This window comes from Postia placenta (genome assembly GCF_002117355.1).
Source record: "Postia placenta MAD-698-R-SB12 unplaced genomic scaffold POSPLAscaffold_22, whole genome shotgun sequence".
In the NCBI taxonomy this organism is placed as follows: domain Eukaryota; kingdom Fungi; phylum Basidiomycota; class Agaricomycetes; order Polyporales; family Adustoporiaceae; genus Rhodonia; species Rhodonia placenta.
In genome coordinates, this window is record NW_020169853.1 from 312,950 (window position 1) to 336,598 (window position 23,649).

Below are 23,649 nucleotides of genomic sequence, written 5' to 3' on the forward strand. Positions count from 1 at the left end.
GCAGCATAGGGGCATAGCAACGACCAATAGGCCCTGTAACAAAGCAGGTAGCAAGGGACCCTTGCCAGGGCCCAGTGCACCTTAAAGCAGTTCTATTCAACTATCACAAAACCTATAAACCCACCTTATAGCTTGATGGTAAGGGGGGGAGATAAAGCACTTAAGTGTGGGGGAGGTAATGCTGTTAAGCGCAACAACGAAGTGAATAGAACTGGGGGACAGGGTGCCCCAGGATGCTGCCTTATATACATGAGGGAAAACCCCCCAGGGACTGGTAATGGACCCCTGGTACCTAGCTGGGTAAGGATTACTAAGTATCATGTGCTTTATGATGTCATATATGATGTCATAGTCTGGCCCTGCCCTGCCCTGGGCCTAGGGTCCAGAATTGACTGGCCTATGGCCTAGTGCCTGAGCCTAGCTCCTACCTATGATGTCAGAATGATGTCATGGTCCAGAAGGAGTCTGGTTTCTATCTAGAAAAGGTCCGGCATCAGAGTCCAGCCTGATGTGTCCAGAACAAGATCATGTGTCGCTTATTTAAGCGGATAACCCCTTAGATATGCAGCTGTACCCATATGCGGACGGATAAGTATGGATAAGTCCCTATACCCTTTGATATGTCCGCAGAAATAGCGGAAAAATTAGGTAAAATTAGGGAAACTGTGACAACGAGATCCCCGAGCGCCTGTGGCAGATCATCACCACGGATATGATCATTGGCTTGCCAAAGTCTGATGGATTCGACTCGATCCTGGTTACCGCCGACCGCTTCACGAAGCAGGTCCACTTCTCAGCCTGTCATGAGACCCTGACAGCAGAAGGTGCGGCAGACCTGTACATCCGCAATGTATTCAAGCATTATGGGGCCCTGGCCAAGGTCATATCAGACTGAGGTCCCCAGTTTGCTTCAAAGTATCTCCATGCGGTATACAAGGGGCTGGGAATTGAGCCGGCGCTGTCCACAGCATTCCACCCTCAGACGGACGGCCAGACTGAGCGCTGGAATCAGGAGATCGAGCAGTACCTGCGTGCTTTCACAAGCCACAGGCAGGATGATTGGGTGAGGCAGTTACCGCTCGCAGAGTTTGCACTAAACAACCAAGTTCACTCCGCGACCGGGCATTCCCCCTTCTTCCTGCATCAGGGGTACCATCCTGAGATCCAAGTGCAGATCAATCTGATGTCCACGATGCCCGCCGCCGCCGACCGCCTTAAGATCCTGAAGGAGATTTGCGACGACACGCGCTCTGCACTTGAGCTATCGGCTGAGCGCATGAAAGTGTACTATGATAAGCACGTGCAGGAAGCACCGGTATTCGCGCCGGGGGATAAGAACTGGCTTGATGCTCGGAACCTTAAGCTGAAGCAGCCAAGCAAGAAGCTCAGTCCCAAGCGCCTTGGACCTTATATCGTGCGGCGAAAGCTCGGAGACTTGGTGTCGCGACTTAAGGTCAAGCGACAGGGGAATATCTGAAAGCGAGGGGCGTTCGACTGGGTCTCACTGAAGCGATGGTGAGTGAGGCTCAAACCTAAGGCTAGGGACAAGAAATGTATTAGTTAGTGAAGGTAAGTAAAGGATACAAATGGGAGCTTACTGACCTAGGGACAAGAGGTCGAAACTGAGGTCCCTAGGGCAGCAGAGGCCGGCTTATATACATGGGGAGATAAGGGCATGCTATGCGCACTGGTCCGTGCGCAGCTGGTCCGTGCACAGCATGCCGACGCGGCCCCGGGGGCCGGTGAGTCAGAGCGGCTGTGTCAGCAGGGCCTGAGCTGTGCCGCGCACTACCGTCCTATCTAATCTGATTGTACAGTAGATAACGACGCGTCCATATTGGGCATATAGTACAGAGGTCGTGGGTTTGAGCCCGCAAAAGGGAAAAATTAAAAAATGGCTAGGCACCATGCCAACTCGTGACATTACCCCCCCCTCAATGGCGCATGACCTCATGCAAGGCGCCCTTGCCCATCTCCATCCAGAGCGGCATCATGCTTCAGTCAGTGGCGAAGGCATTGGCTGAAAGTTGAAACCACCAAAGACAGCGGCGTTGAGGCGGCGAGGGGCGTTCGGATTCTTCCAGTGAAAGTCGGCTATGAGGGCCGGCACATTGGTAACGTTGCGTGCCAGTTCCCATGATGTATGCGAGTCGTCGTAACCCTTCCACTTGATGAGGTACTGCAGCTGACGCCGGAAGATCCGCGAATCCTTGATCCGCTCAACCTCGTACTCCTCGTCGCCCTCAACCTCGATTGCAGGCGGCTCCTCCGGCTCCTGGCCCGGGATATCGCTACGTGTGTACTTGCTAAGCAAGGAGACATGAAACACCGGATGCACCGGCACCGACTTCGGCAGGACTAATTCATAATCCAAGTCTCCGAGCTTTCGCCGCACGATATAAGGTCCAAGGCGCTTGGGACTGAGCTTCTTGCTTGGCTGCTTCAGCTTAAGGTTCCGAGCATCAAGCCAGTCCTTATCCCCCGGCGCGAATACCGGTGCTTCCTGCACGTGCTTATCATAGTACACTTTCATGCGCTCAGCTGATAGCTCAAGTGCAGAGCGCGTGTCGTCGCGAATCTCCTTCAGGATCTTAAGGCGGTCGGCGGCGGCGGGCATCGTGGACATCAGATTGATCTGCACTTGGATCTCAGGATGGTACCCCTGATGCAGGAAGAAGGGGGAATGCCCGGTCGCGGAGTGAACTCGGTTATTTAGTGCAAACTCCGCGAGCGGCAATTGCTTTGCCCAATCATCCTGCCTGTGGCTTGTGAAAGCACGCAGGTACTGCTCGATCTCCTGATTCCAGCGCTCAGTCTGGCCGTCTGTCTGAGGGTGGAACGCTGTGGACAGCGCCGGCTCGATTCCCAGTCCCTTGTACACCGCATGGAGATATTTCGAAGCGAACTGGGGACCTCGGTCTGATATGACCTTGGCCGGGGCCCCATGATGCTTGAACACATCGCGGATGTACAGATCTGCCGCACCTTCTGCCGTCAGGGTCTCATGACAGGCTGAGAAGTGGACCTGCTTGGTAAAGCGGTCGGCGGTAACCAGGATCGAGTCGAATCCATCAGACTTTGGCAAGCCAACGATCATATTGGTCGTGATGATCTGCCACGGGCGCTCGGGGATCTCATTCGGCTTCAGCGGGCCCTGGGGTTTGGCTGGGAATGTCTTGGTACGGTTGCACACGTCGCAGGTGCTTACGTACTCATTGACAAACTTGGACATTCCAGGCCACCAGTAGTTCCGCGACACGAGCTCCAGGGTTTTGGCACGACCGCCATGACCGGCGATCGGCGAGTCGTGGTGGATCTTGACTATATCCCGCCGGAGCTCCGCGTTCTTTGGGACGTACACGCACCCGCGGAACAGCAGGAGCCCTTGTTCGGCATTCCACTCCTCAAAACCCCTTTGTAGCCGGGGCGGCCCGAGGTCCTGCACCTTTTCAAGTGCCTCGGCCACCTCCCGATCCTTCTCCGAACACTCCCAAATGCGCTTCAGAAGCGACTGATCGGCCGTCACCGAGGCATGGCCGCGTCTGGCGGAGGCGATGCGGAAGCGCTCCGGCTTGAGAACTACCTGATTGGTGTTATCGTCCTCATCGCCAATCTGATGGTCCGATCGTCGCGACAGGGCATCAGCCTTTCCATTCGACGTTCTGGCCTTGTGCGTGATGCGGAAGTCGAAGCGAGCCAGGAATAGTGACCATCGTGCTTGACGACGCGTGAGGTGCTGAGATGTACGCCAGTACTCGAGGTTCTTGTGATCGGTAACGATCTCGAACTGATTGGGCAACCCTTCGAGGTAGTGGCGCCAATCGTCTAGCGCCTCAATGATGGCAAGCATCTCCTTGTCGTAGATCTCGTAGTTCCGCTGGGCCGGATCCATTGCATGGGATCTGAAGGCGATGGGATGCCATTTGCCGTCATCCTGCTTCTGCATCAACACGCCACCAGTGGCGTAGCCCGAGGCGTCAACCTCGATGCGCGTCTCCCGATTAGGATCGTACAGTGCTAGGACTGGAGTCGTCGCGAAGAGCCGCTTGAGTTCGTCGAAGGCGTGCTGCTCCTCTTTGCCCCAATGCCATGGGTCGTTCCCTGTGAGCTGGTCGAGTGGTCGCGAGATCTTAGCGAAGTCCTTAATGAAGCGGCAGTAGAAGTTGGAGAACCCCCGGAACTTCTGAACGTCCTTTTTGTTCCGGGGTACCGGCCACTCATTAATTCCTTTTAGCTTCGCGGGATCCATTGCTACCTCATCGCCACCGAACACATAGCCGACATAGTCGACCTTGGGAACGTCCCATTCGCACTTCTCAGGCTTCAGGAATAGATCGTTGTCCTGAAGGCGACGAAGAACCTCGCGTGTGACTTTTTCGTGCTCCTCCTTGTTGGTAGAGAAGATGAGTATGTCATCAAGGTATACGAGGATCTTTCCACCGACGATGAGATCGTGGAAGATCTCGTTCATCATTGCCTGGAAGGTCGCGGGGGAATTGGTGAGGCCGAAGAACATCACCAAGGGCTCGTACAACCCTCGGTTAGTCACAAAGGCCGCCTTCCATTCGTCACCGGCTTTGATCCGGACATTGTTGTATCCCCATCGGACATCGAGCTTTGTGAAGAGCGTGGCACCGCGGAGCTTATCTACCATCTCGGCAATCAGTGGCAAAGGGTAGCGGTTTTTGACCGTGATAGCGTTCAAGCGGCGGTAGTCCTGCACGGGTCGAAGTGTCCCTTCCTTCTTTTTGATGAAGAAGAAGGGGGACAAAATGGGCGATTTCGACTCCCGTATGTAGCCTTTCGCTAGTTGCTCCTTTAGGAACTTGTCCAGTTCCTCTTGTTCGTTGTTCGACAGGGGATACACCTTTGAGTGGAACGTCGAGTAGCCGGGCACGAGTTCGATCGCGTGATCGTAAGGCTTCCTTTCGGGTAGCCGTTCTGATGCTTCCTTGGAGAAGACATTCAGGAACTCGTGGTACTGTTTAGGTACTGACTCCTCAGCGGTCTTGACAACCTTCTTCTTGATTTCTTTCTCAGCAAACAGCTGGGAATACGTGTGCCCCGCTGCGACGAACAGCTGAGGGGTGCCGGGAAGCGTGACACCCTGCTCCCAGGCCTCGATTAAGTCAGCTTCGTCCCACTCTACCTCCACCGGATCATCTTCGGGTTCGAAGTCCGGGAGCACCTTACTCCGGCAAGCACCTATGACCGACCGTCTGGACTTCTGCGAGCGTCTGCGCGCCGTGGGCCTGACCCCTGTATCACGCGCAGTTGCTGCTTGCTCCATTTGGCCAGTCTTCCTGGCACTGCACGTTGCAGGGCATCGTGATAATTTCAGGGAGCCTGACTCCCAATCGATTTCGGGGTTGTGCTCTCGCAGCCAATCCAACCCGACGATCACATCTTCTGGACCTATGTCCGTGACCGTGAACACTGTCTTTTTGACGTGCTCTCCTATCTGCATCTGTAGCACGGCTACCTCCGAGATGCTTCCGTCTTTATTGAGCGTTCCATTGATATTGTAAAGCGGAATTGGCTCTTTCAATTTCCGCGTTCGTACTCGATTCTCCGTGACGAAACGCTTGTTGATGAACTTTGTGGTGGCTCCGCTGTCCACCATTGCAACTATGTCCTTGTGCCGTCTTTCTCCTTTGAGGCACACCGGGATGTGGAAATGCTGGGACCCATGGTCCAACTCGTACACATTTGCAGTCGCCAATACATTGTACATGTTATTATTACGCGGTCCGACGCGTGCGGCACGAAGCGCGGACCGGATCAAAAAGACTCCTCCTTCATTGCCCGATAGTGCTCAAGCTCCTCGCGCATCAACTTCATCTGTGCTATTAAGTCCGCCAGCTCGGAACTATCCGATTTCGCTGAAGCGGCGCTTATACTTGCCGAGGATGAAGCGACGGGGGCGCTTGTCGCCGCCTGGGTGGAACCCGAGGCAACTGTAGCCCGCGCGTCGGCGCGTTTTGTGTAAGGTTTATCCTTACAGTTAGGGCACTCAAAACGACGGTACCCTTGCTTCCCGCAGCCAAAGCATGTGCCGGGGAAGTCTCCTTTTCCGACGGCTGCATTGATGCTGGCCGAAGCTGCGTGCGACGAGGGTGCACCACCACGTGCCCCACCGCGACCTCGACCTCGAGCCGAGAAGAAGTTGTTCAACTCGGGCTGACGGGCCCGGCTGATGTCAAGGATCTGCTCGACCTCAGTGGCTCGCTTTTCAGCGGCTCGCCACGTGGTGAAGGTCTCGAGCTCGATCTTTCGATAGACGCGGGAGGGGATGCCGCTCAGGTACTTGTTGCATAGCTCCAGGTCCCCATACCCAGAGCGATCCGCCGGACCCTTGAACAGCGCGGAGAACTCCGCAGCGGTGCGTTTCTCGCGGACCGATTTGTCCGCGCAGAGCTTCGCCAGCTCCACTTGTGCTACCGCCGCATCATCGAGATTTCCGAAGCGAGCCTTGAAGGCAGCGGTGAAGGCCGCTTCGTTCCTGAAGGGGGTTGTGACCCCTTGTACACCCATCTGCACTGGTGCGAGTTGGGCGAAGTATGAAGTGGCCCAGGCGCGGGCATCTCCGTTGAGCAGGCTAAGTGCAACCTGCACCTTGAGTTCAATGGTCGTCAACGACGTGTTGATCAACCAATAGATGTGAAGTTGCGACAGGAACCTGTCGCATTCGATGACGGTTTTGCCGTCATAGCGGAGGGGGAGGAGGAGCTTCAGGGTCTCCTTGTCGGGGGCGGCTGCAGGGGAGGACATTATCGGCGTTGGGGGGGACGGAGGACGCTGCGGGGGCGGAGGCGGCTGTGGTGGCCTTCCGCTGGTCGAACTTCGAGAGGAGTGAGTGCTCGAGCGGCCTCTCGGCGGAGTCGGCGGTGAAGGCGCCAAAGGAAGTTCGGCGGTGGTGTCACGTACGTCAGGGACTGCTGACGCGGGGGCGAGCGCTGTCGGCGAGGCGGACCCAACAGAATCCTCGGACTCGGACTCCGAGACTCCTTTTTCACCCTCACCCTCCTCAGGCTCAGGCTCTGGCGCAGGGTCTGGAGGGAGATCTCCTCGCGCTTGACCTGGATTGGTGACGACAGTTTGAGGGAGGCGGGAGCTAGGGGAGACAGGGCGAGAGTGCCGCGAGGCCGATCGAGATGCGAGGGTGCTTCGGGGTCCAAGCGGGTGTTGTGCTCGTCGGATCGCTTTGTAGCGCGGATAGTCTTCTGGGATCGATCGGGGGGTTCGGTTCGGGCACGGTTGCTGCTCGCAACGGTAGATGATAGTCTCAGGACCGTCTGGGATGTAGACGTCGATGAGGTCCTGTGAGTCGAATGCGTGGACTTGGCCTTGGCAGGCAGCCACGTTGGATGGGGGGAGGAAGGGGAGGTGCGCGTACTACGAAAGGCCGTGCTATACTAGCTTACACCTACGGCGCCCAAGATGACACTGAGATTCGCAGTTCACGTAGGGCCCAATACTGCTTTTGACTATTATGCAGCAGGAACCAAGGCTACGCGTCCATGAGGACAAGTACCGCTCACTGAAGCGCAGGTACTGAAGAGTTCGTCTCTCTAGTGTTGGCGATGTATAGTAGGCTATTTACATATCGTAGGGTACAGTAGGGGTGCGCACCACCCAACCTATGGGAAAGGAAAGTGAGTGTGTGGGGTTCCGAGGAACGCCGGCAGCTTTGTGGAGTTTCGACCTAATGTCGCGACTTGAGGTCGAGCAACAGGGGAATATCTGGAAGCGAGGGGTGTTCGACTGGTTCTCACTGAAGCGATGGTGAGCGAGGCTCAAACCTAAGGCTAGGGACAAGTAAATGTATTAGTTAGTAAGGTAAGAAAAGGATACAACTGGGGGCTTACTGACCTAGGGACAAGAGGTCGAAACTGAGGTCCCTAGGGCAGCAGAGGCCGGCTTATATACATGGGGATGTTTAGGGGAGGCTGTGCGCATTGGTCCGTGCACAGCTAGTCCGTGCACAGCATGCCGACGCGGCCCCGGGGGCCGGTGAGTCAGAGCGGCTGTGTCAGTGGAGCCCGAGCTGTGCCGTGCACTGCCGTCCTATCTAATCTGATCGTACAGTAGATAACGACGCGTCCATATTGGGCATATAGTACAGAGGTCGCGGGTTCGAGCCCACAAAAGGGAAAAAATTAAAAAACGGCTAGGTGCCGTGCCAACTCGTGACACTTGGATTATGAATTAGTCCTGCCGAAGTCAGTGCCGGTGCACCCGGTGTTCCATGTCTCCTTGCTTAGCAAGTACACACGTAGCGATATCCCGGGCCAGGAGCCGGAGGAGCCGCCTGCAATCGAGGTTGAGGGCGACGAGGAGTACGAGGTTGAGCGAATCAAGGATTCGCGGATCTTCCGGCGTCAGCTACAGTACCTCGTCAAGTGGAAGGGTTATGACGACTCGCATATGTCATGGGAACCGGCGCACAACGTTGCCAATGCGCCGGCCCTCATAGCCGACTTCCACCGGAAGAACCCGAACGCCCCTCATCGACTCAACGCTGCAGTCTTTGGTGGTCTCCACTTTCAGCCGATGCCTTCGCCGCTGACTGAAGCACACTGCCGCTCCGGGTGGGAGATGGGCAAGGGCGCCTTGCATGAGGTCATGCACCATTGAGGGGGGGTAATGTCACAACTTGGTACGGCGCCTAGCCATTTTTTAATTTTTCCCTTTTTGTGGGCTCGAACCTGCGACCTCTGTACTACATGCCTGATACGGACGCATTGTTATCTACAGTACAATTAGATTAGATGGGGCGGCAGTGCACGGCACAGCTCGGGCTCCACTGACACAGCCGCTCTGACTCACTGGCCCCCGGGGCCGCGTCAGCATGCTGTGCACGGACCAGCTGCGCACGGACCAGTGTGCACAGCATGCCCTTATCTCCCCATGTATATAAGCTGGCCTCTGCTGCCCTAGGGACCTCAGTTTTGACCTCTTGTCCCTAGGTCAGTAAGCTCTCATTTGTATCCTTTACTTACCTTTACTAACTAATACATTTCTTGTCCCTAGCCTTAGGTTTGACCATCGCTCACCATTGCTTTGGTGAGAATTAGTTGGACACCCCCAGCTTTAGGTTTTCCCTAGTCGCTTGACCCCAAATTGCGACAGTACCAACTCGTGACACCGCACAACAACGAGCAACACCCCCGGAACAACTCCGCACGAGCTAGCTACTGGGGAGAGGCCTAACCTCGCCGGCCTTTCTCGCTTTGGTGCCACTGTATGGGTGCATGTTGATCCCCTTTCCAAGCTTGGTGTCAGGTCCAAGTGCGGCTGCTGGGTTGGCTTTGATCTGTAGAGCAAGGGTCACCGGGTGTATTGGCCAGACAAGCGGACCATCAGTATCGAGCACGATATCCGTTTTGAGCCGGATGTCTCCACCACCGCAGTTGATGTGCCGCTCGAGGGGGAGCACTTGCAAAACGATCAGCACCCTCCTGCTGAGTCAACTGGCCAGCATGCACCTGAAAAGACTGTGGTACCTGTCCCAGAACCCATTGTTGGCACTGATACGGACCAAGGCTGTGACCCACCTCCACACGTACAGCCCGAGCCGAGAGCACAACGCACACGCAAGCCATCACAATGGATCAAGGACCTACAATCCGGTGTGGGCACCGCGGGCGGCCGGGGAGCGCAGAAGCTTCCCTCATCAATAGTGGAACACGGAAGCCTCGCAGCTGACGAAAGCGTCACCTATGCTCTTGCTGCCATGCCGGGCGATGAACCTTCTCACCGGGAAGCACTAAGCGGCCCTGAGCGGGAGGCCTGGCTGGACTCAATGCACGAGGAACTCGTGCACATTGAATCAATGGGTACTTACGAGCTTGTTCCACCGCCACTGCCAGGCACCAACGTTGTCGGGTCTACATGGGTACTACGGAAGAAACGAGACGAGAACAATAACATAGCAAAGTTCAAGGCTCGCCTCTGCGCTGTGACGCTCACGTTCCTTAAGAGGAAAGTCGGTGGCGGCACACTAGGGAGAGTTCGCACAGCGGGCCAGACAGGTTATAAGTCTGCGATTGGGTTCCGAAGTACGCTACCGAACGCAGTACAGATGAGCTCGTTAAGTACTGCGAGAGTAGGTAAAATTTACAGTTTGTTTACCAAGCAAGAGAAGTTTTATGGGGCTTGGAGTCATACCAGGACTCGGAAAGCCTATTAGCAGAGAAAGGGCGAAGATTAAAAAGGAAAGTAGTGTAATCGTTCCAGGAAGAGTCAGCCGGAGCTACCGGTCTGTCACATACGCCCTCCGGGCTTCGCAGAGCGAAGTCCTACTCCTCGGTGACCATTGCGTTCTTGTCAATGGCGTCAGCGGTCACGGGCTTGCTTTTCTTGAAGCGCAGTGTGCCGGACTTAGACGTGCCAGCCTCAGCAGGCTTAGCGGCGTCGGCAACGGCCACAGCCTTGCCCTTCTTTGACACGCTGGTCTTCGTCGTCTCTCTGACACTGCCACCACTCGTTGTCGTGCCCTCGACGACCCGTCCTTCATCCATGTCGCTCTCGCAGGCTTCAATGTCATCGGTTCGGCTCGCCTGCCGGGCCTTCGCCACATCCCCGAACTGGAGGATGCGACCGAACAGCTTAGAGCTAGAGCGGACTTTCTCAGCCCTATCTTGGAGCCGGGCGGCCTTCTTCTTGGCGACGAACTCAGCCTGTTTCATCTCACGACGAGCTGAAGTCTCGAGAAGAAACTGATGCAGCTTCTGTCTCTCGGGCTGCAAGATGTCGGCTTTGGCCTCGGTTGGGGCAACCAAGGGTGCCAGTGAGTCGACCGGGATAGCCTTCCCACGCACTGTGACTTTCAGGTCAGCACCGATGCTGCAGAATTGATATTCGCAGGATTCTAACCTCCCGGCATGAACACCTGGTCGGTGTGAAGGCGACCATCGACAACACCGTGTCCCTGGCGCAAGGACAAGTCGAAACGGGAGTATTGGCAGAGTATCTCGGGAATAAACTGATAGCGAATTTCGGTGGTGGAGTCATAGATGATGAGGTCCCCGTTCTTGAGGCGGGAAACATAGTCGTTGGACATAGTGGGTGAGAGTATGATGTTTAGAGGAGGGGGAAGGACAGCAAAAAGTCCAAGAAGTGATAGCGGGATAGAGTCGGGTGAGTGCGAGACCTTTGTTGATGTGCAATTTTGTTGACGGCCTCGAGTTCGCTTTCGTACCCTTCTTATAGGTTTCTTGCGATCGGTAAAAAGTTCAAGACCCCCTAAGTAAAGCTGAGGGTCAGCCGGAGGCACTCCACTTCCTTCCGCAAGGTGCGCCACATCCGCGACACCCAGCAATTCAAGGTACGCTTTCAAAGCATCCAGGTGCGCAATGGTGGAATACGGCACCCACGTTCGATCACCGGATTTCCATTCAGCCTGAAACAAGGCTTGGTCCCGCGCACCTGTATGTGATAGGATCCGGGCAATTGCCCATTCATTATCCCGATCCTCGAGTTCGGCAACTTGACTGTCAAGTCATCCGGGGAACAGTCAGTCGTCATTAGGCTCATGTACTCGTAATAAAGAGGCATGAAATACAGAGTGAATTCCTCGTCGTCGCAAGTTAGCGGACAAGTCAAGCTTGTATGAGCTATTACCGAAATCGCGTACGATGAGGTAAGGGCCAATATACTTTGGCGCGAGCTTGCGGGCATACCTCTTGGGTAAGGATATGTTCTTAGTGGAGACATAGACCAAGTCACCCTTTTCAAATGGTGCTGGTCGGCGACGGCGGTTCGCGTTACGGGCTTGTTTTACCCGAGCAGATATGATACTATCATGAGCAGCCATAACGGCATTTTTCACCTGCTGGGCATATGCCCGGACTGCTGGGTATTCCTCCTTTGGCAGAGTATTCCAAATGAGTGAACGGGGCATCCGACCGGAATTAAGGAAGAATGGTGCATAGCCTGTGCTATCTGACCTTGCCAGATTGATGGCAAACTCGATTGCGGGTAGCTTACTAACCCAGTCTTTCTGATTGGGGCTAATACACTGACAAAGCATCTGGGTCACTGTTCGGTTTGCCCGTTCAGTTGACCCGTCTGATTCGGGGTGATAAGCACTAGACATGCGCAACTCGACACCAATAAGTTTGTGTAGGTGTGTCCAAAACAGGCTTGTGAATAGCACATCACGATCACTGACAATAGACTTTGGGAGGCCATGAAGTTTGTAAACTTCTGCAAAGACTAACTCGGCTACCTGTTTTGCCGTGTAGTTAATCCGACTTGGTACAAGGTGTACCATACTTGTCAGCAGATCAATGATCACGGTGATCGAGTCATAGCTCGCATCCCGGTCTGATGATTCAGGTAAAGGTCCAACAAAGTCAATACCTATTGCATCCCATGGTGCACTCGGTACCGACAATGGGTTAAGAAGTCCGTAAGGCTTCTGATTAGAAGGTTTGCTCCTTTTGCATGTCATGCACGATTCACAGAACTTCTGTACATCGTGTGTCATTGTCTTCCACCATACATAGTCACGAAGCAGCCCTAGTGTTTTGTATGACCCCAAGTGAGCCAGCAGAGAATGTGCATGGGAAATAGTGATCTCGCGAGCATTACGACCATCTACTATGATGTTCGGTATGCAGAGGACTTCTAGTCCTTTATCTCGCATGTAAACAAGATCATCCCGCACTATGGAATTCTTGTAGTGTTTCAGGTTTTCAAGTATAGTTCGGAAGAACTCATCACGCGAATATGATCCGGTGAGAGCAATGGGTAAGTCGATGCCATCAGAGCTTTCGCTGATATGCTCTAGCAGTGTAGGTACCGTAGATGCCAAATCAGGCGTAGAGTTCACGCCCTCCAGCCCTTGTGCTGAAACCACGACACCTGCATCGTTGTCCATATCAACTGCCCCGACAGGTGCCTTAGGTGAGTGGTCGCTATGCTCCGAAGTGTCTGGCTGACCCAACGGGTCCTCGCCCTCCTGTTGTTCAGCACGCGGACCGTGAAGGACAACACGCCGGATACGCTTCGCAAACTCGCGGGATGTCTCTGGTCGACCCGTCTCAGCAGCCACCTGCTGACGACGAGCACGACGTGGTGCACGCTGGTCAACAGCAGACAGAGCGGCCGGTTGCAACACGGAAACAGCGTGCGCCTCCACACCCGCAAGAACAGGCATAGAAATTGCATGGGCCACCAGCCGTTGGCTGTAGGGTTCGCAATCATCATATTGTGTGTATTCAGACGCCGCGCGCACCGTTCCAGGTGCGTCGTTGGAGTATATGCGTGAGAGCGCATCTGCTAAGACATTCTCAACCCCGGGGACGTACTGAACCTCAAAGTCAAACTCGGATACGAGCTCTAGCCAGCGAGCCTGGCGCCCGGACAGATTCCGCTGCGTAAGAAGGTGTGTTAGCCCCTTGTGGTCAGTGACCCAAGTGAACTGACAACCCGACAATATGTCACGGTGACGACGCATCGATTCCACACCCGCGAGCATCTCGATCTCGTGCACGGGGTAGTTAGACTGCGCCGACGTCAGCTTCGCGGAGAAGAAAGCGGCCACTTTCGCATTACGAAAGTCAGCACCCTGGCACACCACACCCGCTATCCCACCATGGGAGCCATCCGTCACCAGCCAGATAGCAGCCGCACCAGCAGAGTAATCCAGTGGGACGCGATGATGCTCCCGGTAAGCATGCAACAGCTGCTTGATCGCCTCGAAAGCACGCTGATGCGTAAATTCCCAGCCGAAGCTGGAATCAGACCCCGTCAGTGATGTCAGGATCCCCATTGGGATGCGCACTGTGGCGACATCGTCCGCAAGATACCCTACGGACCCAAGAAACCCCCGTAGGAGCTCCTTGGAGGTAGGAACCTTCCAGTTCAGGATGGAGTCAACTTTGTCAGGGTCCATCCGAATCCCATCGTCATCAACAATACGGCCAAGAATCTTCATCTCCCGGCACAGGTATTTCTGCTTGTCCGCATTGAGATACAGTTTCTCGCGGCGCAACACGTCGATAACAGTGCGAACGTGAATAACATGTTCCTCAATCGTGTCCGAGTAAATGATAATATCATCGAGGTACACATCCATGAAGTGGCCCAGATACGGCGCAAAAATATGATTCATCAGTGCCTGGTACGTCGCGACTGCATTGCAGTCACCCTGCTGCAGTACAAGACTGACCATGTTGCCATCAGGAGTCGCCATAGCGGTGCGCTCGACATGATCTGGCTCAACACGGATCTGCTCATATGCATCCTTCCCATCCAGCGCGGACCGACAGGGCTTACGGGCAACACGCCGCAATATGCCGTCCATATCCGGTAGCGGTGAGCTGACTTTTATGGTGTTCTTGTTGCGCCATCGCAGGTCGACGACAGCACGCAACCTAGGCAGCGCACCACTCATTCCAGTACCTGGCTTAGGCAACAGCAACATCGGGCAAGTATTCTGAGCATTCGACACACGCCAACGGCCGGTCTTCAAGTAGGCATCACGCTTCTCCGCCCAAAGTGGACGCAGTGCCTCGGGGCACTTTGATGGCCTCCAAGGGTAGACGGCGGACTCATCCTTCAGCGGGATGGTATGATTGATCGCCCGGAGAGGGGGCAAAGGCGCGTCCATAGCAGATGTGCAGATCGGGGCCGCATACTCACGCAATTCACGTCGCACGCGTTCGAGGTGACCCTCATAAACGTCGGCTGCGCGCGACTCCAACACTCGCAATCGCTTCCCTTCAAGAGGGAGCGCGGCATCGCTGCCGATATGCACTGCGGTAGGGTTCAATCCTATCGTAACTTTGTGCTGATAGAAAAATGGAGTCCCTAGAATCAGGTCGTAATTCAAAAGGTTCACAACATCAAAGTAGCGAGCGGTGCGAACACGTTGGTAAGCGAGGTCGGCCGTGCAACCAAGGTTGATCTTCGCGCGAGAACCCTGGACCGCGAGGTGTACGGGCAACGGCTTTTCAAGCTCGAATGTCTTCACCCCAATCTGGTGTGCAAACCTTGTCGACATGAAGTCAGCAAGTGAGCCAGTGTCCAACAGAGCCCGAGCGGAGTGCCCATTGACTTGAACAACGACCACAACGGGCTCCGGTATGAGACGCTTAAAGTCTCGCGTATTCGCTGCATTCCTTTGCAACGCGGGCAGCGCATCCGATGACGTGACCTTCACTGCATTCAGCTCGATGGTGGGAATGCAGTCAGCCGGCAACTGCGAGTAGAACAGCCCAGCTAACTCACCCTCCAAGTCATCAAGCTCGAAAGGTAGAGGGCGCAAGGCACGACTCATGTGCGAGGCATAAAAGTTTGGTAAGTCCAGAAAAACATTCTCGACATCCTCATTATCTACCCACAGTTCGGCTGACAGATACAGGTCATGTATCTCGACATACCCATCCCGCTGAAAACAACAAAAGCGGTCCATTGTACGGATATCCTCCAGTTCGCTCTCAGGGACAGGAACATGTTCATTCAGTACCCGCGCTACCCCACGCACAAGAGCGGGGCCAACCTTCGTACTTGGACGAGGCAAATGGTCCGCGTATTCAGCCCATGACGTACATTGATGATGCCACCATCGCGCGAGGTCGAAGTTGGGGTCGCGCAGACAGGAGACTGGAAGCGGGTCATCCCGTTCGACTCGGCATACCCGACACTCTGAAGGACTAACCTGGGTGACGAGAGTGATCTCCTCATCATCAGGCATGTCCATAAGACTGTCATGATGGGAGTGTCCGCACTCATTAAGAATGCGCATCGCATTCTCAGTATACAGGTTGCCTAAGCGCGTGTGCACTCGTCCTTCATGTCGCGTCGGGGGCAGGTACGTCGTGAGGTAATCCTCGTCATAGGCTACGAGCTCACAATCATTGTCGGAAATGCCCCCAGACGAGTCGGCGTCCAGGATGGATTCCAACTCGGGCAGCAAATCAGAGGCCTCCGACTCATCACACTGTCCCTCAACATCATCATCCTCAAGGGAGTCACCTACAACAATGTGGTGTAGGGCGAGCTCATCCACACTTACTGTAGATTCAGCGAGCTCCCGCAGTGTCTCGGCGTGACCAAATTCCACGCTAAACGAGGAGACCCCCGGTGGGCGACCCTTGGAGGACGATGTCACCCGCGCACGACGAGGACAGTTCCGCGCGAGGTGTCCGACCTCCTGACACTCGAAACACTTGCCGTCAGCGGCCAGAGAAGCTCTTTCCCGATCCGACATCTTCGGGGCAGAGGGGGTTGGGCGACCTCCCTTGTCCCGACGTGGTCCGGCAGTCATCCGCGAGCCACGGTCATAGGTGCGTGCTGGCATCGAGCTGTCTCGCCCGTTCATGCGCGGCTCTGATGTCGAGCTGTTCTGCTGCTGAGGACGTCGGGGACCACGGTCCGTCCGTCGTCCCGTAGCCCCCCCATTATGCCCTGGCTGTCGAGAGCCGACTCCGGAAGTCTCAGGTCCATTGCTACCTCTGGAGGCGACCTTACCGCCCCCACCTCCGGGTATCGACTTAGCAATCTCGACGATCTCAGCCATGGCCACCACTTCTTTCCACTTGGAGTGGAGGGGGTTCAGCTCCTTGAGCCAGAGCTCGCTCTGTATGTAGGGGTTCAGCCCGTACCAGAGCTTATCTACTTTTTCCTCAGGAGATAGAACTCCGACCAGCTGGAAAAGTCCTTCAAGTTCGTGGACATATTCCTTTACATTCCGCTCACGCTGTTGACAGTTGCGCAGTCGACTTCGCATTTTTGCACGGAAAGTAACAGGAAAACAATAATTAAAGAGCTCCGTAAAGAACTGGTGTACAGTCCAATCCTCGGGTCGATCAGACACCGAGACTACATAAAATTCATATGCCCTTCCACCCAAGAAGTTCGCGAGCGTAGCGACTCGCCGTCGTCTCGGTACGTCGTAACCTGTCAGATACGCCGTAACCTGCTTAAGGAACTTGTGCAGGACTTGCATGTCCATCGCGCCGTCGTAAACGTCCGGGTCCCGGGGCTTCAGCACTGGGATCCTGCTTTTGCGAGATTTCTTACCACGCTTTGCACATGACCGACGGGGCGACGATCCTTCTGACTCCGAGGAAGAGGAATCCGGGTCATCAGACCCGTCACTATCCGAGTACTCCAACCCGTGGAGCGCGCGACCTAGGTAGCTGCCAGGCTCGAGTTGGTATACAGGCTTGACGAGCGAGTCGGCTCGTCCCTCAACTACCTTGGAGCGAGATGGACTGGGAGTCCGTGCAGTCGTGCGGCGTACAGCCTGTTCGGGCTGTGAGCTAACACGCCGAGGAGTACCCGCAGCGGCGCCACGCGAATCAAGGCCATCCGATGTCGTAGGTTGCAGGACCCTCCCGGGCGCAGCAGCCGCCGCGCTACTGAGAGCAGCGACCAGTTCGGCAAGCTGCCGTTCTATGGCGTCGAGCCGCTGCGAAGGGTCATTCATACTTCGTGCTGCAGGAGATGCCCTGCGCGGCTGTGGAGCGAAGATCGAAGGAGGTGCGTTCTCCTTATCACTGTTATTCTGACTCTGCTGACCTGGTGTCTCAGGCCATTCTGCTTGGCTGCCAGTGGCAGAGGTATTAGCGATAGAAACCGCGCCCTTGAGGCGCTCGTACTCCCGGAGCTGAGTCTCTGGATCCAGCTCCTCCAAGGGGATACCGACTGCTCCCCATTCACGGGCATCGACAGTCTTCCCTTTCCCGGACGAGGGCCCTTCGCCTCGGGACGACGCCGGTTGCTCGACAGCGTGAGCTTCCCGGACTAGGCGGAAGCGTTCTTCAAGACGCTCCCGCTCGGCCGGACTCAATGAGTCCTCGGCCATCCTGACAACCGCTCTCTGGTCGGTGGTCAGGGGTTCGGCACGCCCGCCTGCAGTGCGGGGGACGCGCGTCGGACTCTGCGACGCCGTCCGGCCATGGCGACCACGGTGGGAGAGAATCCACTCTCCGCCGCCATCATCCTCGACTTTGATCACAGGGGAATGCGCCTCCGCCTGCGACTGCGAGTCCTCGACGCTCGGCTCGGGAGCCGTGAGCGAAGAGAGCGGGCTCAGCGACCGGTAAGGGCCGTAAGACACCGCCGCCTCCCCTGTTGGAACAGGAGAGGGAATACGCGGAGAGACAACCCGGCTGTAGAGCAGCCCGGGCTGAACTCGTCCGGAGACGGATTGTTCATCCGTGTCAGTGACGTCGCCTTGCGGCCGACTGCCACTATTTTGGTAATTGCTGAGAGGGTACTCACCTGGAAGAGCGTCCATACTAGGAGTCGGCGAAGGCGCAACTCGGCGGGACCTCAAGTTGTAGCGAGTAGCAATGGGAATTTGCGACATTTTGAAGCTAAGGGGTTTTGCTGGGTTGTCGAAGTCGTTTTGATGTGAAAAAGAGTCGCCTAGAGTCGGAGTGTCGAGTTGATCAGACTCGAGTGTAGCCAGACCGAGGGCGACTAAGCAGAGGAGTTGGTTCGGTTTAAAGCAGTAGAGGAACTGTCAAAAATATGTGACGCTCGCGTTCCTTAAGAGGAAAGTCGGTGGCGGCACACTAGGGAGAGTTCGCACAGCGGGCCAGACAGGTTATAAGTCTGCGATTGGGTTCCGAAGTACGCTACCGAACGCAGTACAGATGAGCTCGTTAAGTACTGTGAGAGTAGGTAAAATTTACAGTTCGTTTACCAAGCAAGAGAAGTTTTATGGGGCTTGGAGTCATACCAGGACTCGGAAAGCCTATTAGCAGAGAAAGGGCGAAGATTAAAAAGGAAAGTAGTGTAATCGTTCCGGGAAGAGTCAGCCGGAGCTACCGGTCTGTCACATGCGCACAAGGCTTCTCGCAGGTACACGGCGTCGACTACATGAACACTGCAGCTCCGACCGCTCGCCTCGAATCACTGCGGCTTGTGTTAGCGCTAGCAGCTCAAAACGACTGGGAGATTCACCAGATCGACTTCAAAAATGCGTACCTCAACGGAGACCTCGACGAGACCATTTACATGCGCCAACCACCCGGGTTCAAGGTGCCTGAACGCGATGACTGGGTCTGGAAGCTTCTCAAGGCACTATATGGCCTCAAACAGGCAGGCGAGTCTTCTTCCTCTTTCGCATTGGGGATGTACTCATCATAGTCATCCATGTCGATGACTGCACCCTCATAACAAGCTCGGTTCACCTCATGACCAAGCTCAAGAAGGATCTTGGCTCACGATATGAACTTGTTGATCTAGGAGAGGCTCGGTGGCTCCTGGGTTTCGAGATCAGGCGAGACCGACGTCTCCGGACCCTCACGCTCTCCCAAGCAGGATATATCAGCACGCTCCTCGAAAGATTCCGGATGACCGATGCATATGCTCTGTCCATACCATTGGACCCCCACGTCAACTTATTCGAGTACGACCTGACCGCAGAGGAGCGCAGCGAAATGGCAACACGCCCATACGCCCGTCTTGTCGGAAGCCTTATGTATGCGGCAATCGGCACACGTCCCGACATTGCATTCGCTGTGTCGCTGCTTGCTCGATTCATGAGCGACCCGGCGTCCATGCATTGGGATGCCGCAAAATGCGTTCTCCGCTACCTCAAAGGCACACAAGACTTCTGCCTTACATTTGGCAGGTTGGCGGAGGGGCTAATCGGGTTCACAGATGCGGACTGGTGCTCATTATCTCACCGCCACTCCATCTCTGGATACCTGTTCACCTTCTCTGGCGGCGCTATCAGCTGGCGTTCTCGGAAGCAGTCGATCATCGCGTTGTCTTCCACCGAGGCAGAATACGTTGCAGCCTCTGAGGCTGGTCACGAGCTTCTATGGCTTCGTTACCTCATCAGCGAGCTTACTGAACCCTTACGCGAAGCCACACCTTTAAAGTGCGACAACCAGAGTGCAATCGCCATCGTTGATTCTGGACTGCTGCATGCCAGGACCAAACACATTGATATCCGATATCGGTTCATTCAGTCCGTACAAGACTCCGGCGCTGCGTCGATCACATACATACCCACTACCGACATGCTTGCCGACATTCTCACGAAGGCTCTCCCACGCACGAAGGTCGAGAAACTCATTGCCCTCTTTGGCCTGCGCAGGGCTTGAGGGGGAGTGTTAGAGCGCAAGCTCTGGCGCAGGCGACTCGGGCGAATGTTCGAGAAGCCCTCCACACAGACGCTCGTTCGTACGAGACGTCTGGCGGTGATGCGCCTGTGGCGCAGCCCGGACATTGTTTGGACATTGTTTGGCTTACTATACAATCCCCTCTTTTGGTACTGTAGGACTCTCGCTCTCGCGCGTAGGTCGACTTCAGTTCGTCCCTTACGGCCTACTGAAGTCAATACATTCGTTGTCTTGTACAGTGCGCTCGTCCCGCATTAGATTTAACAATCCTCCGCGACCCAGAGATGCTTCCCATCCTTTTGCAGCTCGTGGAGAGACGCTGTAAACACGTCACTCAGGCCTCCGCTTACAATGTTCTTCTAACATTTGAGCAGTTCGTTGAGAACTCTGTTAGACTGCAGTCTCATATCGTACACTGATCCTGCAAGAGACAGCAAACTGAAGGAGACCTACGGAGTAGCTGCGACACTCTTCGCACTTGTCAATTTATTGCATTCAAGTTTTCGCGGCTTCCTGGCGGTAGCAAGCAAGCAGATCAGTGTGCCGCACCGCCCACTACATTTCATAGATATGACCCGACACAAGATTACTGTCCCAGGTCCCTCGGCGCGGGTCAATGAGCATGAAGCTGTGGCTCTTTCCACTCCTTTGGGTACTGGAGACGGCCGAACGGAAGAGGCCGGCATGGCACGTCTAACACAAACCGCACTCGAGAGACAGAAAACATTTATGATACGGGTGACGACAAAAGCGACAGCCTTGCGACAAGGTAGTCTCAGAAACACGCACGATAGAAGCAGCGCAAAGTGCTGCGTGGTTAGCTTGTATGTCGTTGATGTTGGCGTGAAGCCGCAGAGACGAGCTCAATGAATCCATGGACACTCGAGGTAAGTCGAGCCGCCCAGACGAAGCAATAGGATGTGCAGGTCTTGAGTCTCGCGGCACTCCTACACGCATTTGGGCAAGTACACGATAGCACGTCTATAAGATTACACAGGTATATTGTTGTCCGCGCAGAAAACATGGTGGTACGGGTACGGGAAAAGTGTATAATCAAACGTAAGAAAAGTGTTCCGGAAGGAGAAGCTCACTCTATCTACACCCAGGATCCATGAACCAACGCATCGAACGCGCTCTTCGATTGAAGAGTCCCGATGAGCTTCGCTCTGCTAGTGCGGGCAGAGTCAGAGACAATTGTGACGGCTGGTGGAAGGTCCGGCTCAGCCGTCGTTGCGAAGGCAAGCGGCGAGTGAGAGTGCTGACGAAGGTTACAGGGTCAGCCCTATTGGTCGCACATCCACGGAGAATTCAAAAGGGGAAATCTTCAGGGACTCGACATGGGCATGCTCACAGAGGTTGGAGACTGTTCATGGCGGTCGGGACTCGACGACGATGACTGCGAGGCAGGCGTCGCAGGCGTCGGGAGGGGCGTGACGGGAGTCCCGTAGGGGAATACAGGGCTCGCGGTGCCCGAATTGCTCATGGCTCGCGTTGGACGCTTCTGTAAGCGGCGTTAGAGGGGCCTCTCTCCCGCACGCCTAGATGCGGCGGGGTCGTGGTCAAAGCCCACGACTTACGGGGGCGACGATGGAGCCCAGGGCGAGACGCAGACTCATAAGGTGGGCGTCGCGGTGGTCATCGTGGGCCGGCTGCAGGTGATCGCAAAAGGATGAGCTTCATCTCGTCATTGGACACTGACGGGCAGACCATGACTGCACAAAGCTCGCGGTCGGGTCGTCTATGGGATACAGGGAGATGGGATTCGGGACGGGAGTATGCAGGAGAGCCTGACAAGGGGCGCAGGGGCAGCAGCTCGAGTTGCTGGCAACAAGAGCTTGTTGCTACGTATTTATCGTGGGCTGAGCTAAGGGGCCCCGCGGCTGCGGTTGCCCCACATTAATTAGGTCGCCCTGTGACCGCTCAGTGGGTCAAGCAGGAACGAGAACTGGCGACTCCCGCGACGCGACGCGCGACAGGAGTTTCCTCGGACCGTCTTTCCCCGCATTACATACCCCAGACCTCCCCACGGGGTAATTTGGCGCCCCCAGCGTCGGGCGTACCTGCGGGCCGGAACAGGGGCGCGGCATAAAGTGCGCGGTTCTGCATGCGTCGCGCAGATGGGTGTGGCGCACGCGGGGATCATCGTAGTGCCATCACCGCAAATCTGCCCAATATGATCGTGCATAAATCCCTCAGCTGCTTCCCCGACGATCCTGACGATACCCAATGATCCTCATCTGCATGTATGGCACCGTGAGGCACTTGATCCCCTTCGTCAGCTCCAGGTGCACACCCTCTATAAGATTGCACACATCAACCAATAAGCCACGTAAACAGGGGCATCTTAGTCGCAGTATTTACCAAGGGTGTCCCCGAAGTTCTCGAGGCTCACCGTGCCCACGATAGGCATTGGGACGACCGAAGATTGAGACGTCAGCGTGAATCACTATCCGCAAAGAACAATGAGATCTCTGAGGGATTAGGGCACGTCGCCCCCGAGGTGCCGAGCGCCGTTCTGTACTTGCTGCGAGGGAGGTCTATCAACATCGGTTTTGCTGTAGCTAGTCTCCTGACGCATATTCGTGGTATCTGGAAGACGGAAATCAGGCGGTGTGGCGGTAACTTGCAACACTGCATGCGGTATTCGATTTTCTGGTACAAAAAATCAAATAGAAATCGAAGGAAAAGTGAATTTACCTAATCAATATTCTGGCGCCTACAACAGAAATGAAATGATTATGTAATCCATTTTCCATTGTCTCTTTGAATTTTTCTTCAATTTCCATTCAATTGCCGTTCAATTTCTACATCAATAAGATTTAATAAGTGCTATTCGCTTCTAATCCAATTTTGATTCAATGTTTTGTGCAAGAAAATTGATTCCTGCATGCAGTGGAAGGCTGTTCGGAAGCAATGCAATATGCAATGCATGCTATTGAAACACTTCTCAACTGGTCTGTACTGTAGCTACAGACCTTTTTGTCAAAACAAAATTGACTCGAAATTCTGGCGGACCCTAAATAGGGGTACTCACGGTACAGATTCCAGCGCAGATTCGAGCAGATTTCAGCTTGGATTCCGTGCTGGATTTTGCGCCTCGGTCGATGACCGAGCGTATGCGGCATTGTCCGCGCACCGCTCAAATGGTTACGTAATGAGTACATATTTCTCAATTGCCACCTGGTTAGGGTTGCTGAATTCTTGTTGCCTGCTTGTTCGCTCACAGAGCGCCCACCTCTTTTGGTAATTCCAACCTCGGTGGCTGAGCGGCAGCCATCAATGCATGACATGCGAGCCTCAACTACAAGTCTCATATTGTGCAGTACTCATAAGAATGTGGACGTCGATACAGCCTCTGAGGTAATAAGTGAATGATCTGTATTCAACTGATATTGCTCCTGAATATCCATGATGAGCTTGTACTACTTAGTATATGAATTGTAATTACATGACCCAATATGGAATGTCGCTCTCTAATATATGTGTTCCTTGATACAATACAAATTGCGCATGAAGGCGTCTAAAAGCGAGACATATATTTCTGTTATGTAAG

At 54.9% G+C, this 23,649-nt stretch overlaps 7 protein-coding genes across 7 annotated transcripts; 2 read left to right on the forward strand and 5 right to left on the reverse strand.

Annotated features, from left to right (window-relative positions):
- Positions 1-135: 135 nt before the first annotated feature.
- POSPLADRAFT_1159574 (hypothetical protein) lies at positions 136-509 on the forward strand (the record flags this gene model as incomplete). Its single annotated transcript, XM_024487437.1, has 2 exons — positions 136-300; positions 441-509. 2 exons carry the CDS (start codon positions 136-138, stop codon positions 507-509), a joined length of 234 nt encoding a protein of 77 aa, XP_024333429.1.
- Positions 510-6,525: 6,016 nt separating this feature from the next.
- On the reverse strand, positions 6,526-7,648 carry POSPLADRAFT_1106221 (hypothetical protein; the record flags this gene model as incomplete). Its single annotated transcript, XM_024483287.1, has 4 exons — positions 6,526-7,052; positions 7,272-7,346; positions 7,431-7,510; positions 7,542-7,648. Coding segments are annotated over 4 exons (789 nt in total), but the record flags the coding sequence as incomplete, so codon positions are not given.
- Positions 7,649-9,322: 1,674 nt separating this feature from the next.
- Positions 9,323-9,682, forward strand: POSPLADRAFT_1081431 (hypothetical protein; the record flags this gene model as incomplete). The annotated part of the gene is made up of 1 exon (XM_024483001.1): positions 9,323-9,682. A coding segment is annotated over one exon (360 nt), but the record flags the coding sequence as incomplete, so codon positions are not given.
- A 619-nt stretch (positions 9,683-10,301) lies between these two features.
- On the reverse strand, positions 10,302-11,065 carry POSPLADRAFT_1159548 (hypothetical protein; the record flags this gene model as incomplete). The annotated part of the gene is made up of 2 exons (XM_024487435.1): positions 10,302-10,822; positions 10,879-11,065. 2 exons carry the CDS (start codon positions 11,063-11,065, stop codon positions 10,302-10,304), a joined length of 708 nt encoding a protein of 235 aa, XP_024333432.1.
- Positions 11,066-14,479: 3,414 nt separating this feature from the next.
- On the reverse strand, positions 14,480-18,665 carry POSPLADRAFT_1186462 (hypothetical protein; the record flags this gene model as incomplete). Its single annotated transcript, XM_024489225.1, has 2 exons — positions 17,594-18,665; positions 14,480-17,473 (listed from the first exon to the last, which is right to left on the reverse strand). Coding segments are annotated over exons 1-2 (3,729 nt in total), but the record flags the coding sequence as incomplete, so codon positions are not given.
- A 2,527-nt stretch (positions 18,666-21,192) lies between these two features.
- On the reverse strand, positions 21,193-21,712 carry POSPLADRAFT_1062468 (hypothetical protein; the record flags this gene model as incomplete). Its single annotated transcript, XM_024481516.1, has 3 exons — positions 21,193-21,354; positions 21,448-21,597; positions 21,674-21,712. 3 exons carry the CDS (start codon positions 21,710-21,712, stop codon positions 21,193-21,195), a joined length of 351 nt encoding a protein of 116 aa, XP_024333434.1.
- A 576-nt stretch (positions 21,713-22,288) lies between these two features.
- POSPLADRAFT_1062469 (hypothetical protein) lies at positions 22,289-22,506 on the reverse strand (the record flags this gene model as incomplete). The annotated part of the gene is made up of 2 exons (XM_024481517.1): positions 22,289-22,392; positions 22,458-22,506. 2 exons carry the CDS (start codon positions 22,504-22,506, stop codon positions 22,289-22,291), a joined length of 153 nt encoding a protein of 50 aa, XP_024333435.1.
- Positions 22,507-23,649: the final 1,143 nt, after the last annotated feature.